An 18,637-nucleotide genomic window follows, 5' to 3' on the forward strand; every position below is an offset into this window, starting at 1 on the left:
TGTCTGCTCCCCACTCCCCAAGGGCTTGGGCTTTAGGGGTGGGGGGACCGGGAAGGCTTTAGTGCCAACAACTGTCTGCTCTTTCTCCCACAGTTCAACAGTATATTCTCAACAAGCTGCGACTCCAAGGCATGTGAAAGACAGCAAAGATGAAATTGAAATTAAAATCAAACTGTCTCTGAGGGCTGGTGGTGATAAAGTCAATTAGTAGCAGTAGTAGTAGTAGTAATAGTAGCTTACACATATATAGCACATTGGTGTGCCAGGCATGTGCAAATCACTTAGTATACATTACACCTCACAAACAACCCTTTGAATTAAGTTATTAGCCCAATTTACAGATGAGGAAACTGAGGCTCAGGGAGGTTCAGTATTTTGTTCGTGATCACTCAGCGAACAAGTGCCAGAAACAAAATTCAACCTAAGCAGTGCAACTCCAGATGGCATCTACAAAACCCATTTAAGGTTGTGTGGCAAAAAAATCTGTTTAAGTATCATGGTGTGTCCAGCTATGAAGCCTGAGCAGGGCACCCAACCTCTCTGGACCTCTGGTTCCTTCTCTATGAGAGCATCAGCCCTTCTGCTTTGGTGGGAGTCGATGAGTTAATGTATGTAAAGCCCTTTGACCCATACCTGGCACATGCTGAGAGCTCAGAAGTATTAGTAGTTGTTGATGTGATCAAACATCCTAAGCTCAAGAGCTCTAGGCAGAACCTACTCTTTGTGAGTGGCTGGAGAACATTCTTAAATGGGTTTTTGGCATCTACTTCAGGTTTACAAAGATAAGGGGCCCTCACAATTTCTGGAATACCCATCCACTTGCAACTCTGAATTACTTTCTGAACATGGTGGGGTATGTGTGGACGCAGGTGGACTATACACAACCTGAGCTCTATCACTTACAAGCTGTGTGTGTTGGGCTGGTTATTCCACACTCTGAGTCTCAGCTATGGCCCCTAAAAGAGGAGGTAATCTTGACACTCACACCACAGGGCTGCTGTGAGGACTGTGGGACAAAATCCCTCAGGGACACTGGATTCACATTCTGGCACAAAGTAAACCCTCAGTAAAAAAAAAGGGCATGCTTTTATAAGCAAATGACTCATTATCTTTAGAATCATTATCATTTACAACAAGGATACATAAATTCACATTCTCTCTTGCTCTGTGGCCCGTAGGGTGTGGGGAAGAATTTCAAACCTAAGTCACGGAAAGAAGCCCATCCTCCTCCTTTGCTGCCTCTTTCTCCACAACAGCCCTTCAGCCACTGCTTTAGCCCAGGCGGGAGACTAACTGTGCATGGCTGGGGTTTCCTAAATGTGCCCCATGATACCCAAAACCAAGCCTGTCGTGAATAATGAAGGCTTTGTACAGCTTCCCAGGAGCAAGTTGAAGGGCTACACTCAATCCTTCCTGGAATCCAGGAGTGCATTTTCATGATGCTGAGAAAGAAAAAAAGCAGCCTTAAAAAAAAGAATTCCTTATTGGGAAGGGTAGAGGGAGATTTGGGGAGGAAAGTATCTAAGAGACAAAAAGAAAAATTTAATCCAATGTGTCTGACAGTAAGGCCTCTGGCATCTTGTCTTCACAGCAGTGCCAGGCTATTTCAGAAGAGCTGTCCCTGTAGGGTGGCCATCAAAACTAGAACCACTGGCAAATACAAAATAATCAAATTGCATTATAAATCAAGACATAGTGCTATCATCGATGGTTCCAGACTTTATGGCCACTGAATACTGGAAATCATCAAAAGAGGTGAAGGTCAAGATGTGATGTAGGTCTTATGCACCCCCATCCCCAATGGTGGGGGAGAGTATCTCCTTAGCAGCTGACTGACCTGAGACCTTTGGATCATGTATGCATCGTAGCTGGACCCGTGGTACTTGGCCGTAATATCTGGGCTGTAGCCAGCATCACAAGTGCATGGTATATTCGAGCTCGGGGGCTGTTTCCTAGGTCTATAAACCTGTGGGAGAAAGCTACAATGGTTAGGTGCAAGAGGGGAGGGCACAGGGCGCACAGGGAAGGAATTAAGAGAAAGCAAAGAAGGAGCCCCGACTTGACTTTCTGTGGCCCAGTGGGTGGAGAAACCAGTGTAGAAGATGCACAGTCCCAAACAAAGAGGTCAGATGTAAGCGGCCCCCAACCCCTGGGGCCAGCACTAGCAAGGCATGCTGCTCTGCGGAATGACCCCAATGTCTGGCAGTGACTGGGACCTTCCCTCTGCAGAAGAGGGCACCCAGGCGTGGCAGTGCTTGCTCTCGTGCTCTCTCTCTTTTTTTTTTCTCTCTCTCTCACAGCAAGGCAGCCCCATGAGAATAAGACTCTGGTTCAGGGCCAAAGGATGGCTTTTCCTTCCTGAGGAGGGAAAAAGTTGTCCCAGTTGTGAGGGGAGAGAGCTTTTCCTTTCGGGCTTCCTTTCCATTTACCTTGCACACTATGCTCAGCCCAGATCTCCCCAGCAGGCAGAGCGCCACTCCTGGGGGCTGAAATCAATATGGACGCACTCCACATGGTACCATGTGGCATTCACAGGTGGCCCTAGCTAAGACGTGGCAGCTACCTTGTGAGACCACAGACCATTGAGCCATTATCTGCTGAGTGGGTTTCTAATGAAGCTAGAATCCAACTGAATATCTTTAACTATTGATTCCAAAAGCCCTCAAGTTAGATATGGAGGAGAAATAATGCCTGAAGATTTCAGGGATGACTTTGCAATATGTTCCAGGTAGATATATTTCCATTTAAGTCACTACTAGAAAACCCTCCAGAAAGCAAAGAACTTTCTGCTCAAGTTAGGATTTTATCTCTTCTTCCTTTTCCCTCAGAAGAAGTATAGTGGCCTAGAGAGGAGGGAAAAACAGGTTAACGGGGTAAACAGGTAATAGAAAAATATTTGACTAAATAATGGCTGAGGAGGTCTCCAAGCATAGGGGGTGGGAAAGGGTCCTTGGCCGGAAAGTCCTGGGAAATAGGTGAAGAATCAAAGTTGGAAGAATGGTGAGAAAGAAATCGAAAGAACTGGATGACGGGAGTTTATTATTGGGCCCAGAAAGTGAGCAAGACAGAAGGTAACAAGTCCAATGGGAAAGAAGGTGCCCAGAATTTAATTAGTACTTTTTAGGATTTAGTCAGAAGTCATAGAAAGTCCACTGGAAGGAAGAGAGCTGAGAGCTATTTCTGGGGAGATGATGCTAATACAAAAGAAAGGAAAACAGCACTGGTTGCAAACCACACAAGCCCAGGCACATGCACAAAAACACAGAAAAGCAATAAAATGTTGTTCCAGCGACAACTTGGGCCATTTCACTCCTACCTGGTTTTAGCTGTGTGAGCCTGCAGGATGGATGGCAAAATGAAGAGTAGCTAAACCCAGAGAGAGCACCCCAAACCCCAAACCCAGCAAAACACACCACTCGTGCAAAAGGCCCCACCTGCTGCTTTAACTGATGCACAAGTCGATCTTTTTCCCGCTTGAGGGCCATCACTTCTTCCTGTGTCTTTTTCTTTTTGGAGGCAGACAGTTCCAGCAAGGCAATGTTTGCATCTTTTTCACTGATTGCCGCAAGCAGTGCTTCCTGTCTGGTAAAATAAAGATTATTGTGATGATTTTTATAAAGTGAAAAAAAAATCAGCATTTATAGTTGAAATGAGCCATGAAGTGTTGTCTCATGGGGAGGACCTACGGATAGTGTTTAAGAAAAACTACCTCCTTGACTCTCAGAATGTACAAAGTAGTTTGGGTCAGAATCCCTGAGACCAACACACTGTGTCCTCTGAAACACGCATCTTTTGATGGTTTCACAGACACAGCTGCATATGAGAAATGGAGGGAGTCAATCTGCCCATTCCTTTCTAAGACATCTACCCATTTATCCGTCCAGTCATTCAACCATTCATCCATCTGTCAATCCTTCCATCCAGCTAGCCAGCCAGCCATCTGCCAGGTAAGGTTCTAGGTACCCCAAGACGACGCAGCAAAATTGGGCAGCAACTTCAATATCAAGTATTATTTTTATCATGCAAGGCTTTCCTTGGAAGAAAGGCATGCAGAGATGTTTACTAGGGTCTCCTTTAAATTTTCAACAAAATTAGTAACGCTCCCATGCCATTCTACCAAAAACCACTCTCATTTCTCAGTCTTCCTTATCTCAGTAATTACTGCACCATCCACTAAGTAGCCCAGGCCCCCTAATTAGAAGTCATCCTTCATTCCCTTCCTATAAACTTCTCCCAACCACCAGTAACCACTGGTGTAGCTCTGGTAACCACTGGCCGCCCTGGTACAGAGACCAAAGTAGTCTTTAAAAACAATATAAATCCAGATTCCACCATTCTGTTGCATGAAAAGTCCATTCCATCACCCGTTAAACTTCAAATTCAGACCCTTTACTGACGCCTGCAACTCGTTACACCAACTGGCCCTGAGCATCTCCCTGAGGTCATCTTGTTCCTTTCCTCCCTCCTCAATCACTAGCCTCTAGCACATTTCGTTCCTGATCTCTTTTCTAGTCCCTGAAAATGTTACACTTGTTCTCACCTCACAAGCTTTGCTCTGCCATTCCCTCTGACTGGAATGCCTTTGCCACAAATGGCATGTCTCAGCTCAGAAAAGCCCTCTCTAGCCACTATCCCTAGCAGTGTCTTCCCAGCTTCTACCTTGTACCCAAGCCACTGGCCTGTCACGTTACACTGTTCTTTCATGGAACTCTTTACTATTTGAAAGGATCTTAAGATACTTTTTGTTTCTTTGTTTTCTAGACTTGACACTCCATGAATTGGAACCTCATTTGTCTTGTGCACCACCAATTCTCCAGCTTCTAGAAGAGCATTAAGCATAAAGCAGATGTCAAAAATGTTTCTTCAAACCTAGGGGCAAGATGGGAATAAAGATGCAGACCTACTAAAGAATGGACTTGAGGACACGGGGAGGGGGAAGGGTAAGCTGTGACGAGGCGAGAGAGTGGCATGGACATATATACACTACCAAACGCAAAACAGATAGCTAGTGGGAAGCAGCCGCATAGCGCAGGGAGATCAGCTCGGTGCTTTGTGATTGCCTAGAGGGGTGGGATAGGGAGGGTGGGAGGGAGACGCAAGAGGGAGGAGATATGGGAACATATGTATATGTATAACTGATTCACTTTGTTATAAAGCAGAAACTAACACACCATTGTAAAGCAATTATACTCCAATAAAGATGTTAAAAAATGTTTCTTCAAGAAATAAGTAAGTTCCCTTTATACTTTCTAAAAACTGTGGAAGACACCACTGGATAACTCTTGCTCTCACTTAAAAAAATTACAATGCTTTGACTGCTGTTTAATCACTGATCATTGCTCACTCAGAAAAGTATTACAGTTTCTTGCTCCCATTTTACAGTGCAATTTTCTGTCAACATCTGTCACAAATTTTAAGCTGGAATTTTCTGAGACCATTATTGACTAAGAAATGGCTCTCCTGCTATGTTTCATTTAGTCCTCCTTTCCTCTGAGGAGGACTTGTCTCAACCATTTGTGTCACTTCAGCAATATTCTAGATAAGTTAGAAGACCCTAGAGACCCAGGAAAGCCTCCATATTGGGTACTTTCTTGCACACAAGTCCTAGGACTAAAACCTGGTCATGATGCTGTTTTGCCTTTCTTTAATCCCCATCACCAGACCAGGCCCTCTCCAGATGTTTGGACAAGATGGTCATTATTTCGATCTCAGATTCTTTTCCCTTTCCACTATAGGGATTTGTATGGACTTTTCTGGGTCCTGCTCATGCCAGGCAGTGGGCGCTTCTGTCTGAGGATCAGTCAGATGTGAGCAGCAGAAATGTCAGGAAATATCTCCACTTTCCAGAAGAAAACCAGAGCAGGCTGGACTACAAATAACAGCATTAATATTCAGCTTCACACAGCCTGTCTTCCTCTGGAGAACATCTTGAGACAACAGACATGTTGGCCATTCCTGGCCACTGCATATACATAAGGCCAAGGTGAAGAGGCTGCATGGACTTCAAATCGGGGGGAACCCAATTGCCATCTACTCCAACTTAGCTACAACACACCCAAAGTGATTGCATTATTTTTTGCCACTCTGCCCCAAATAGAAATGTCCAAGTTTTTAAAATGGAAACAACCGAAAAGACCATTATTTGGAAAATTGGAAGTTGATAGTACATTTTGCTATATCCCAACGATTCCCTCTTTACAGCTATATGCAGCCATTTAAAATGCTGATGAAAAAAAAGCAATGATATATGAAAAGATTTATGTTTGTTGAGAGACTCCATGAGTCTCATATTTCTGCACATTTTATGAGCAAAGGTATTATCTTCTATTCTCACAGTTTTCCAAGGGTGTTTGTAGAGTGAATAGCCTTGGGAGATAGATGTAGTGTCTCCCTTAGGATCAAAGGCTAAACATGCTTACTGCCACGAACAATAGTGTCTCCCTCCAGAGCAAAAGGCAGACATGTTACTGCCCATTATAAAAGATTCAAGTTCCCTAAGTTCAGGGTTGCTCTCCTTTAATGAAACCCATTGCACATACAGCTATTCACCTGGCCCACCTGCCTTGCCTCCACGAGGCTTGGGGAAAGGGGTATGGACACAAACATGCTGACGCTATTCTCTGCACCTTGAGCAATAAAGCCGTTGCCTCTGACCCCAAAGTCTCTGGTCTTCTGCCTGCGTCCACGAAACTGAGGCAGGCTAGCCTGTTAGCAATGCCAATAGGGAAAATCTCAGACCCTTCATAATTTTTGACTTGCAAATGTACACACAATAATATCCCCCAAACATAAAACCATATGCATAGAAAAATAAAATGAGAGGGAAATACACTAAAATGTTAAGAGTCATTATCTAATGGTGGTGGAATGGATAGGCTAGTTTTTACTCTTTTTCTCCTTATACCTTGCTGTGTTATCCTTCCCTCCCACAAAGTATCATAAGAGTAAACATTAAAAAATTGTAAATGAAGCTTTTCAGTCACCAAATAAACTGCAGGTACATGCTTCAAATACTTGGCATACCTGAAATTTCCTCATTTTCCCATCAAGGTATGTATGTTCTCTCTGTCCTTCTCATTCTTTAGACACAGGTAGGTGCACACACACATTTTCACATACATACACGTCTGGTACAATCCACATCATCTCCCACTTGGACAATTACAATAATCTCCTAACTAGGCTGCCTATGTCCACTTTTATATTCCTATGTTCCATGACCTTTTTAAACCCATTTTCCTCTGCCAGGTCAAAATTCAGAATGAGATAGCTTTAGTAACTGTTAAAAGTCATCATCAACCTAAAGAATGACCCTTCTAAACTCCTTTTATCCTACAATTCTATAACTTGGGCTCTTCATGTATTTAACATGCATTGCTCCTCTTATAACACCATCAAATGTCCCAATAAATTAATTTAAAATTCCCAGTTTTCTCTTGATCAAAGAAAATCATTAATTCCTAATTCTCTATAGATATTGTCACTAAATATAGCCCCAAATCTAATTATTCTTAATTATTGAACCTCAAATATATTTAAAATCGTTTTTATAAAAGTGTGTTTAAAACCACTCATCAATACTCATATCCATACAAAATAACAATTTTGTTCTTTGTAACCTTTTCCTTATTGATTGCTTGTTTTTTTGTTTGTTTGCTTTTGGCTAACGAATCTGTTTTATAAGTACTGGTATTATATAATGACAGAACTCTGAATAAAATTAGTGTAACAAGGATTACACATATTTGGAAACCCTCATTTAAATACTGGTCTTAAACTAATGATAATTTCTTCTAAAATACCTTGATTGAAATCTACGTTCCAGTAATTCCAGTCTACTTAAATCAAAGAGTAATTGGCAGAAGATTTTTTTTAAGTATATAAAACTAGAGAAATATGAACATTTCACACTTTAGGATATCTGGAGAGATGTTCTTAATATGTTAAGGTTATATCTAGCCATTATCTATTTGTACAGGGATGCCAGGCAAAGCGAATTCTTAATTCTGGGCTGACAGAGCCATTACATTTGTGGGGTTTTTTTAAGGAAAATCTTTACAAAATGAGTTTAAAATAACTTTTTATTAATCTGATACTTTTAAACAAATAGTTTAAATCATTATGAGCTAATTCTGCATGGTTATGGATTTTCATTAACCTTACTTTGAAAGTCAGGAGGTGTTTTTTTTGAGGGTGAGCGATACTAAGCCTAAGTTTTTTCTAAGAATAAGTTCATCTGCTAGCCCTACATTAGCTTCTAAACTTTTACAATTTCCATAAGCCAATGAGCTGATATATCTTAAAGCACTTAATAACAAATACTTCACCGTTTTTAGAAAATAGCAGACATTGAAATAAACTAGGAAGCTTAAATTAAATGTTTCTGGGTTGTTGTTTTTTTTTTTGACTCAGCCTTTCAAAACTGAAGTATTTGCAGCTCTGTAAAGCCTCCTTTACGTCTACATCTTTTTTTAAAAAGGCTCAAGTATAAAGAGTATATACACTTGGTTATAAATTGGAAACACAAAGAAAAATCCTCATTAATTTCTTCATCAAGTAAGCCACCTTTTAGATTCAAGGCCAGATTTACATTGCTTCAGAAATTGTCACTGTCCCATCAAACTGAAGAAAGTTTCTATAAGCCTGAAGTCACTTTCAGCACTTAATCTGTCCGTTTTGCTTATTCACAGACAACATAAAAAGGAACATATATACTCATCTTTAGATAGTTACTGGGGTTAAGTATAAGCCAAAAGCTTGCAGAATTATCTTTAGAACACTGCAATGCTGCAGTATACAATTACTAAGGTAATCTGTCTATGCCGCAAAACGTAACTTAAAATATGAAAAGGAAGCCCAAATACGCTAGAAAGGAAGATAAGATAATGCAAAGAGAAATAAATCTATAAGAGTCTGCTGAATGCCAAGCTAAGAAAGTGGACCATAGACAGCATTTTATCAAAGTGCAGCCTAAACAAACGTCAAGGGGAATAATTTCTTTAACAAATATGGGCAACAATGGAGGAAAAAAGGGGGGGATTCTGTGCCCCTGCATGCATTTAGTCAGGGTTAACAATGGATAAAAATATGTGCAAGAACACATTTAATAACCCTAAGCTGTCATTCAGTTTGTAGGAGGTAGTCAAGATACAGCTAATAAAACACCAAAAAAATGGTCTTAGCCACCCTGAAAAAAAATCCTCAAGGGAATAAAACAAAACAGGACTGAAGGGCATCTCCTGCCAAGATAAATGCCTTCTTTCGAGAGTTGCCTGTGGCTAGCCTTCACAAAGAGAGTTCCAGAATCCTCTGATGGTAATACATCTCTACGTCACTTATCACAGTCTATTTAAAAGGGAGCTTTATAAACATTTCTATTTCACTCCCTGTTGCTGTCGTTCTATTAATGATGACTTGGGCTCTGAGAGAGGGTCTAAAATTAATTTTACGAGTTGTAAATGAGGCGGGCCAATTAGGAACTGTCATAAATTAGACTGGGAGAGGAGCATTAACACAGTTTTTCCTGTGGGCTCTTGCTTTAGTTAGCTGACCCATCTTTAGGGACACATTCAATTACAAAAGCAGATGCTTGAAAAAGGCATTCCATTAAGAAATGTTTGGATAATTTCAAGGGAAAACCTATGTTATGTATGGTGCTCAGCCCACAGTCATGTTCTAATCATAATGTGGGGGAAAAAATTCCGCTCAATCAACTTTTCCCAGTTAATTACTGTTTTCTTCCCTCTTGACCCTGAATCTTCAACCGTAAGTTCAGTAGGAGGTGACTTAAGACAGACGGTGACGAAAGACCCTGCTCAAAACAGCCTCTCTCTTACCCCTGGCATGAGGGTGGGTGAGGTTCGCTATGATCAACCCTGGAGATAGATGCTCATTTGCCTAAATTTTAAGAGCTGTATTTTCAGACGGCATCTTGAGAAAGAAGAGGCTTTTGATATCAATTACTATCAACACTACCCACCAGTAGAATGATGTACCGTGTATACAGGAGGCCCACACAGAAAGTGAAGCAGCTTGCGTGAGGTGGGCCCACAGGGTGAGATATATTTGAACAATGTGAATTTCAGCAAGGACAAAGAACAGACCAGATTTGTAAAGGCCAGGCTTTGGCAGCCCAGACTCAATGTGGTTTGCTCTCTGTCGCCCACCTAAAACTGACCTCAAGAAATCGTTTACTCCAATTACAGGGAATTTTGTCTTTGAAACTTAATAGCACACGACTTAAGGGACCACGAGTCTTGTGGAAGTTCTTTGCTCCGTGCACCGGCTTCTACCCCACTACTCTCTCAGGGCACGACCCAGGGAGGCAGCTGGCTCATCCTTGAGCTCCTCCAAGTGCAACCAGTCCAGGCAGCTCTAAAGGGCCAGCATCATGTGCTTCAGGATACAAAGATGTCGGCACCTCTTGGCATCCTGCTACAAAGGGGTATTGGTGAGTCTGAGGCCAGCTGATTTTCCCGTGTGGAAAAGGCCTGAGGTCAAAGGAGGCTGAGTGCCAGGAAGAGGTACTGCCCTCATCCTAAATCGCTTTCTCCATTCCCAGCCCTTTGGGGTTTGATAAAAAGGCAATAAGGGATGGGAGGGGCCCCTGTCCAGGTCCTGGCAAGGACATGTATGAAGTATTATTGACTACTGTGTGCCTGATCCAGAGAGACAGAGAGGGAGGGAGGGAGGGAGGGAAAAAATTAGAAAATCCTTAGTCTATTTTGAGTTTTTAAAACTTACCCATACAAATAAAATATCACTGAAGTCCTTTAGAGGAGAAGATACTTAGTGCCTTAGTTTTGGAATTGAATATAACTCGGTTTGAATCTCAGCAATATCTTTTGTTTCTGTGCCCCTGCACACGTCACTTTATGCATCTGAAACTTCAATTTCCTCATAATGAACTAAGAAGGATAACAGTAACTCTCTCAGACTGTTGTAAGAATTAAACGTGATGATGCAAGTAGAGATTCTGTCCACTGTCGGACAGGACCACACAAATGTTAGCAATTACTTATTATTACATAATATGGACACCACCAAATGTAAAGACTCAAAAGTTTTGCATTAATTTCTACTGGGGTCCTCTTTGTAGAAAACATAACTAAATATGCCAATGGGTCTCTTATTTTCAAGACAGACTCTCAGAGAAGCCTCTGAAATTGGTTTCTGTTAAGCTGCCCATTTGACTTTCATGAGGTGCTGTTTGTTTTGCAAACAGACTTAAAGGAGAAAATAGAGCTTGAATGTGGAGAAGAATATGTCCGTCATAGAAGAGTTGCATCCAAGAGCAGCCCGGTCTGACTGTTCAATATCATCCCGTCTGAACTGATAGGAAAGGCCACACAAAGGTGGGCAAGATGTGATTCATGCAGTGTGAGAAATGGAAAAGTGTTCTGAAAAGTGACCTTTTAAAGGGCAAGGTCAAGTGCAAAATCTAACCAAAGTCAAACAACTTCAAAACAACAACAAAAAATTCTTTCATTAAAGAAAAGATCAAAACTTTAAAAAACTGGTAAAATTGGAAGGCAGTGAGGGCAAGTGAAATGAAAGGGCTCCCGGACCCAAGAGAATACCCTGTGTCAATGTAATGTTCTATGATGCTCATTCATTCTTGTTATTCCCATTCAGTGATGAGAAGGCTTCTATGTTGAGCATTTAACTCTGCCAAGGTAGCTTTCTGTATAAAATACACCCAACTAGACTCCCTGGAAAGGTTATTGATGATTGATAATAAGAAAACTAAATACATCTGGACTTCACTGTGGGCCGGAGCTTTGCCAACATCTACCTAAACTAAACCTATTGTCCATGGATGATCAGTTACTGTCAAGAGACTTGCCTCATCACATTAACTTTTTGGTTGACTTCAAGGCTTGGCCCCCAAGGCAACTGATCAATTAATTTTTTCTTATTGGTAAGATGTATATGTGTGTATGCATGTGTGTATTATGTAACTATCCCAAAAGATAGTATATTTTAATTTTCCCTCTACTCTATATTTAAGGCTACTGAGGTTTGTTAGTGAGTCTTTGCACAGAGCAGCAAATCACCCTCCTGTATCTTGAACTACATACTTCCCTTCTTAATTTGAAATTTTTGTGTTAAGTCAAACCTCCCTTTGTTTATGTTTACATGGAATAGAATATCCCCATAGGCTATACTATAATGAAAAACAAAGCAGATTGTCATGTCATTGCTCTAAGAGGGATATAAGCAGAAGGAGGCACATTCCAGAATTTCGTTAATGCAACATTTGAAGAAAATCGAATTAAGGTTCTGTGGAGCAGATCTTTGTAGAGAGAAATACAAAAAAATTGAGTTTGTTGGAAGCAGCTTCTTTGAGAGACCTCCTATTCATGGGAAGGAAAAAGGCAGCTGTGCTCCTGTGTTGGGAGAAGGAAACATGGAGTGATATGTTTACGTGTGCTGTGGATGACCGTAGCGGCCAGGTAAAAAGCAGGCTTCTAGGAGGGGCAGGAAGGTGATACGTGATAAAAAGGAGGGCTAAACAGATTCCCATCAACTTGAATCTGTTCTCCCTTGCTGTGCCTGCCACGGAACTGAACAACAATTCAGGATAACCAATAGAAGTTTTCCTTCGGAAAGCTGATGACTTTTAAGGCATCCTCAAAGATGAGATTTGGCACGTAAATCTCTTTGAGAAGTCCGGATTTTAGGTCTGCCATCTCGTGGCCACTGCAATAAATTCTACCCTTTTCCGCTGTTTTTCCAAAGTAGTTACATCTTTATAATCTATAGTCTAAAGAGATATCACAAAGGGTGCTTATTTTTTAAAAAATGAACTTTAGCCATAGGAGAGCTCTGCAATGCAGAGGGAGCTAGGACATTTCACATTCTAATCCTCTTTCCACTCACATTTTTCATTCCTTGATGAAAGCCTAGAATCAAATGATCACTTATCAGATTATCAAATAATCATTCCATATGGGATTCGGCCTGTTGAGAAGTCAATTAAGAGGTGATAGGTACGTTTCAGGTACCTTTTTTTTTTTAAACAGGTAACTTAATTGACACATAGTTGCCCACAAATGAAAGTCTCAGCATTTCTGTTCTTGCCATAGATTTGCTAAGAGAACATATAGAATACAATAAATTGTAAATCCAACGGGGCTTTGTACCTAGAAATTAGGAGGATGTGTCTTTCTGGAAATAACTTAAAAATCCAAAGGACAGAGATTAAAAATACACACTTTAACATAGTGAGGGGAAGAAGTGAGACCAAATTCATCACAGTTCTATGCTGGCAAGAAACTGCTAAAATGCCTCCACGAAAACAGACTGAACCTGTCTAAAGGACACTCACTAACCACTTGCTGAATGTGTCAATGGGAGAGAAAGCCAATGCACAGGGCCGTTTTCTTGGTAAGGCTTCACCAATGTACCATAACCTATAGACTAAAAAGAGATGCAAGAACATATCCAAAGACGATAAATTCATTTCAGAGGCCAAATTAAATAAGTATAGAACTATAAATACACACACACCTAAACTGCTGCATCGCTAAGCAACTGATTTAAAAGATGTGCAGAACAAAGAGAGGCAAAAATGAGCTAGTGAGTCCAAAGATAATGAGAATTTATATCTGTTAGTTTCCTGAAATTTCTGTATCCATGAATACAATATGTGGGACACTGCTAGGGCTCCTTCTCAGAGGGTGAGGGAACATGAAACCAGACAGCGGATGAGGAATGAAAGAGTCTGGTAAACTACCTGAAAGCACTCCACATCTGGAAAGAATCGTGGGGGGAACCAGCCCAAGACACAATGGTATAGAAAGCGGTCTCAGATTTACAGTATGGGTGGCCCTGTGGCTCATGGAAGTGAAATTTCCACTCTGGGAGGAGTGATCACTAGAGGCAGGAACATTTCTGATGTGAAATTATGAAGTCCAACCAGAAGCAACTGAAATGAACGTGTTCCTCTGGGGTGGCTGTTTACTGGTCACACAAGGAAGAATAAACCAACCAGATGATCAGAGCCCAGTTCTTCAGTCCCTTCAACATGAGTGCCCACTGCACACCAGGAACCAGAGATGAAAGGACAAACAAAACAGGCACAACCCCTGCTTCCTTAGAGCTTGCCACACAGCAGATCCCAGAGACTCTCTATCCACATAGTCATGAGATGAGCTGACCCTGCAATGATGCCACAAAACACAAGGAAATACCCTTCGACTTCCTTTAGGAACAAATTACCAGATCGTCAGCAGTACCATGCAAAGAAGATATCCATGAATCCTATTTACCAATTTGAAGGCTGGGAATAAGAATCCACGTGGCATCTCCACCCCCGTGTATCAAATACTGGGATAACTGATTCAAAAGCTCCCTCCCATCCGGTCCTCTTCATTCTCAGTATCCAGTGCAATCCAGCTACAACCCAGAAGCTCAAAAACAAACAAATAAACAGAAACACAAAATCTTATATTTATAGCTATTAGACTGAATGATATGAAGCGTTTTTGTAGGTCAGAAGCAATCAAATATCAGCAATTTCATGTAGTTCAACCTAATAGTTTTCTTCCATAATAAAGGCAGCTCTACTGGTTTCTTTGTTTGCTTGTTTATAATAGGTCCCCATTTTCATTCTTTACCACTTTCTACTCTCTAAGATTTCAAAGGTTGAGGCATTTCCCTCACCACAATATCCAACTCTTTTTTTTTTTTTTTTTTTTTGCTGTTAAGGAACTTTTTATTTATTTTAAAACATCTTTATTGGAGTATAATTGCTTTACAATGTGTGTTAGTTTCTGCTGTATAACAAAGCGAATCAGCTATACGTATATCCCCATATCCCCTCCCCCTTGCGTCTCCCTCCCACCCTCCCTATCCCACCCCTCTAGGTGGTCACAAAGCACAAAGCTGATCTCCCCGTGCGATGCAGCTGCTTCCCACTAGCTATCTGTTTTACATTTGGTAGTGTATATATGTCCATGCCACTCTTTCACTTCGTCCCAGCTTACTCTTCCCCTTCCCTGTGTCCTCAAGACCATGCTCTAGTAGGTCTGCGTCTTTATTCCTGTCCTGCCCCTAGGTTCATCAGAACCTTTTTTTTTTTTTAGATTCCATATATACGTGTTAGCATACGGTATTTGTTTTTCTCTTTCTGACTTACTTCACTCTGTATGACAAACTCTAGGTCCATTCATCTCACTACAAATAACTCAATTTCGTTTCTTTTCATGGCTCAGTAATATTCCATTGTATATCTGTGTGCCACATCTTCTTTATCCATTCATCTGTCGATGGACACTTAGGTTGCTTCCATGTCCTGGCTATTGTAAACAGAGCTGCAGTGAACATTGTCGTACATGACTCTTTTTGAATTATGGGTTTCTCAGGGTATGTGCCCAGTAGTGGGATTGCTGGGTCATATGGTAGTTCTATTTTTAGTTTTTTAAGGAACCTCCATACTGTTCTCCATAGTGGCTGTTTCAATTTACATTTCCACCAACAGTGTAGGAGGGTTCCCTTTTCTCCACACCCTCTCCAGCACTTACTGTTTGTAGATTTTTTGATGACAGCCATTCTGACTGGTGTGAGGTGATACCTCATTGTAGGTTTGATTTGCATTTCTCTAATGATTAGTGATGTTGAGCATCCTTTTATGTGTTTGTTGGCAATCTGTATGTCTTCTTTGCAGAAATGTCTGTTTAGGTCTTCTGCCCATTTTTGGATTGGGCTGTTTGTTTTTTTGATATTGAGCTGCATGAGCTGCTTGTACACAATATCCAACTCTTAATCTCACATATACCCAAGACTAACCACTAGAGGCAATTAATCCAGTCCACAGGAGAGAGACTGCTACACAAATCAGAGGGCGAGGAGGGAGATTAGAAGCCTAGAAAGGTGACAGACCTCAGTCCCTTTCAGACCTGGAAAACCACTTAGTGAGAAACATCCTGGTGACCAGACCCCAACCTGAGACTAATTACCACTCCCTGAGATACTGACCTGTTGACTGATTGCTTTGAGATCAGATCATCTATCTCCCAGGACAGCCTTGAGGCTGTCCAGCCCCGCTGAGCAGCAATGGAGTACCTTCTTTTAGATTTGAACTTCAAGTCACAGGACCTAAGGCAGAAGTTCAAAGAAGAATGGGGCTGCAGAACTCTTAATGGGGTTTCCAAAGGCTCATTGATGAGAGGCCCAATAACAAAAAGCACCTTTGAGAATGGCAACACACTCCTGGGTAGTAGCATAAGAGAGCTGTCTAATGTTGTCAGCCAGTGTCTTAATCTCCATCTATATCTGAAAAGAATTTACTACAGACAAAAAAACTATGCTAAGTGCTAAGAGGGGTCAGCAAGGGATGAGGCTTGCAAACGCTTCCAATAAAGAAAGCAAATGCATATGAAAACTTAAATCCCAAAAGATAAATAATGGTTGATTAATGAATGACTCCATTGTTAGGATGAAGGATAAATGATTATTAATAGTTATCACTGTGTTTGCTGTATGATACACAAGGCATAAGTAAAGCACATTATTTCATTTCATCCTCTCAAATTATCCTCCAAGGAAAATGTTATTAATTATTATTCGTATTGTAAAGTTGAGTAAACTGAGTAAGTTTTAAGTAGGTTGCCCAAAGTCACATTACTTTTTTTAAAAATAAATTTATTTTATTTATTTATATATTTTTGGCTGTGTTGGGTCTTCATTGCTGCGCGCAGGCTTTCTCTAGTTGAAGCGAGCAGGGGCTACTCTTCATTGTGGTGCGCAGGCTTCTCACTGCGGTGGCTTCTCTTGCTGCGGAGCACGGGCTCTAGGCATGCGGGCTTCCGTAGTTGTGGCACATGGGCTTAGCTGCTCGGCGGCGTGCGGGATCTTCCCGGACCAGGGCTCGAACCCATGTCCCCTGCACTGGCAGGCGGATTCTTAACCACTGTACCACCAGGGAAGCTCCCACATTGCTTTTAAATGGTGGAGCTGGAATTTGAATCCAAGTCTGTGTGACTTGGTTATTTTGCTAAAATGCTTGATTGTAGGAAGTAAGGAATGTCCCTTTGGTCCGGGATGATGGGGGGTAGCCTTCAGAGAGGGCAGGGGTGACAGCTCAGTATGATGGAAGGCTGGACTGGAAGGGCTCTGGAGGGAAAGAGAGGCTTCCAGATGGTCATAAGCCTTTGAGGAAACACTAAGAGGATTCGGCCATTTAAAATTATTTCTCTCTTGCTTATTTATGCTTATTTCCAGCTGCACAACTTCCAGGAATGTTAGGGTACCACCAAGGAAAAGTGTGGCCAAACTAAGTAATTCCTAAGTGCCAACCCAAAGACTGGTACTGGCTCGTACTGAAGTTTTCATACATGCACGCACTCACACATACACAAAGTCCCTGCACACTCATTCACGTACACACACGTGAAGACACAGACAAATATTGTGGGAGTAAGATTGCCAACCGCTTTGGAAGTAACAGCCGCCTTTTATTCTGAAATTAGGTAATGTCCTTCCTACTTTCTGCTGTTAAAATACCCTTTTATGCAACGATGATGATAGTAGTTAACATCTGAAGACTCTTATTTAATAGCTTTATGTTATTTTCAAAAATATTTTTTCCTATTATTGGTCCATGACATCCAAAGTCTAGAAAGCATTCATTTGATTGACGAACATTATTCTAATGAGGGTATCTATGAGGAATATCTGGGGCATTCCCTTTGTCCCCGCATTGTTCTACATAGATGGGCGCTTGTCTTTCATTTTGAAAAGTGCTTGACATTTCCCTAAATATTGCTGAGGCTTCCAAGCAGTCTGCCTCACAAGCTCATAAATGCCATGTTGAACTCAAATTGTGATTACTAAGTGACCATCCCTTTGACAACAGGAAAGTCTGTTTCAGATATCGTATCCATAGGATACGTGGAGAATAATCTTTTATTTCACAAATAAGCCTTGTCAGGCATAAAGTCCAGGCCCTTCTGGGGGCCCTCAGTGATCACAGAAGGAAAGAGAAATTGAGTTGGTCAACATCAGTCTTTAGGAAAACCACATCTAAAGGTGGCCAGAGGGTCCAGTGTGAACCTGCTTCCCCTCCCATTGTCCATTTTGTTGGATTTCTAATGCAATATGTATATGTATAGAAACTATGAATGTGGGAATAATCAATTTCTTGGGCGACTTAGGAACGTGGTAGTTATTCCTTCAAATATTTCCTGACGTGACTACAGACAAGGCTTGTTCCAGGGGGCTCCTAATATTCGAATTAGGACCTAAGGATGAAGCCACAGGTAGGTGAGGTTGATAGCAATTCAATAAAAGGAAGAGCTCTGGCTAAGTAACAGATGCCCAACAGTAGCACAGACTGCCTCATTCTCATCTCGGAAGGTACTGGTACAGACAACACAGGACCATCTTGAGCAACTCCCAGAGAAAGAATTCTAACAAAGGATGAGTGACGCGACTGAAACTGTATTTTAGTTAGGTTTCTTTGGATTATAAGCAGCAGAAACTGATTCTGGCTAACTTAGCAAGGAGAGGATGTGTTAGAGGGATGCTTGGATGGGACAAAGGAAAAAAAAAACAGCTAACAAGGGAGTTTTAGGAAGGTCAGTGAGAAAGTCACTCCAGGACCCTCACAGCAAGAAATCCCAAATCTTTCTTA

General features: G+C 41.4%; 1 protein-coding gene across 2 annotated transcripts in view; it reads right to left on the reverse strand.

Annotated features, from left to right (window-relative positions):
* Window positions 1-18,637, reverse strand: part of ERC2 (ELKS/RAB6-interacting/CAST family member 2) — a 961,347-nt gene that overhangs the window by 231,747 nt on the left and 710,963 nt on the right. For both annotated transcript variants that reach the window (XR_003796722.1, XM_029242971.1), the window contains exon 15: window positions 3,435-3,582. Coding sequence is in view for 1 of the 2 variants with exons in the window: in XM_029242971.1 (XP_029098804.1) it covers window positions 3,435-3,582 (148 nt within the window). In the remaining variant the exon portion in view is untranslated. The remainder of the gene's footprint in view (window positions 1-3,434; window positions 3,583-18,637) is intronic.

Source organism: Monodon monoceros, unplaced genomic scaffold (assembly GCF_005190385.1).
Source record: "Monodon monoceros isolate NGI ecotype Baffin Bay Population unplaced genomic scaffold, NGI_Narwhal_1 Super_Scaffold_3, whole genome shotgun sequence".
Classification (NCBI taxonomy): Eukaryota; Metazoa; Chordata; class Mammalia; order Artiodactyla; family Monodontidae; genus Monodon; species Monodon monoceros.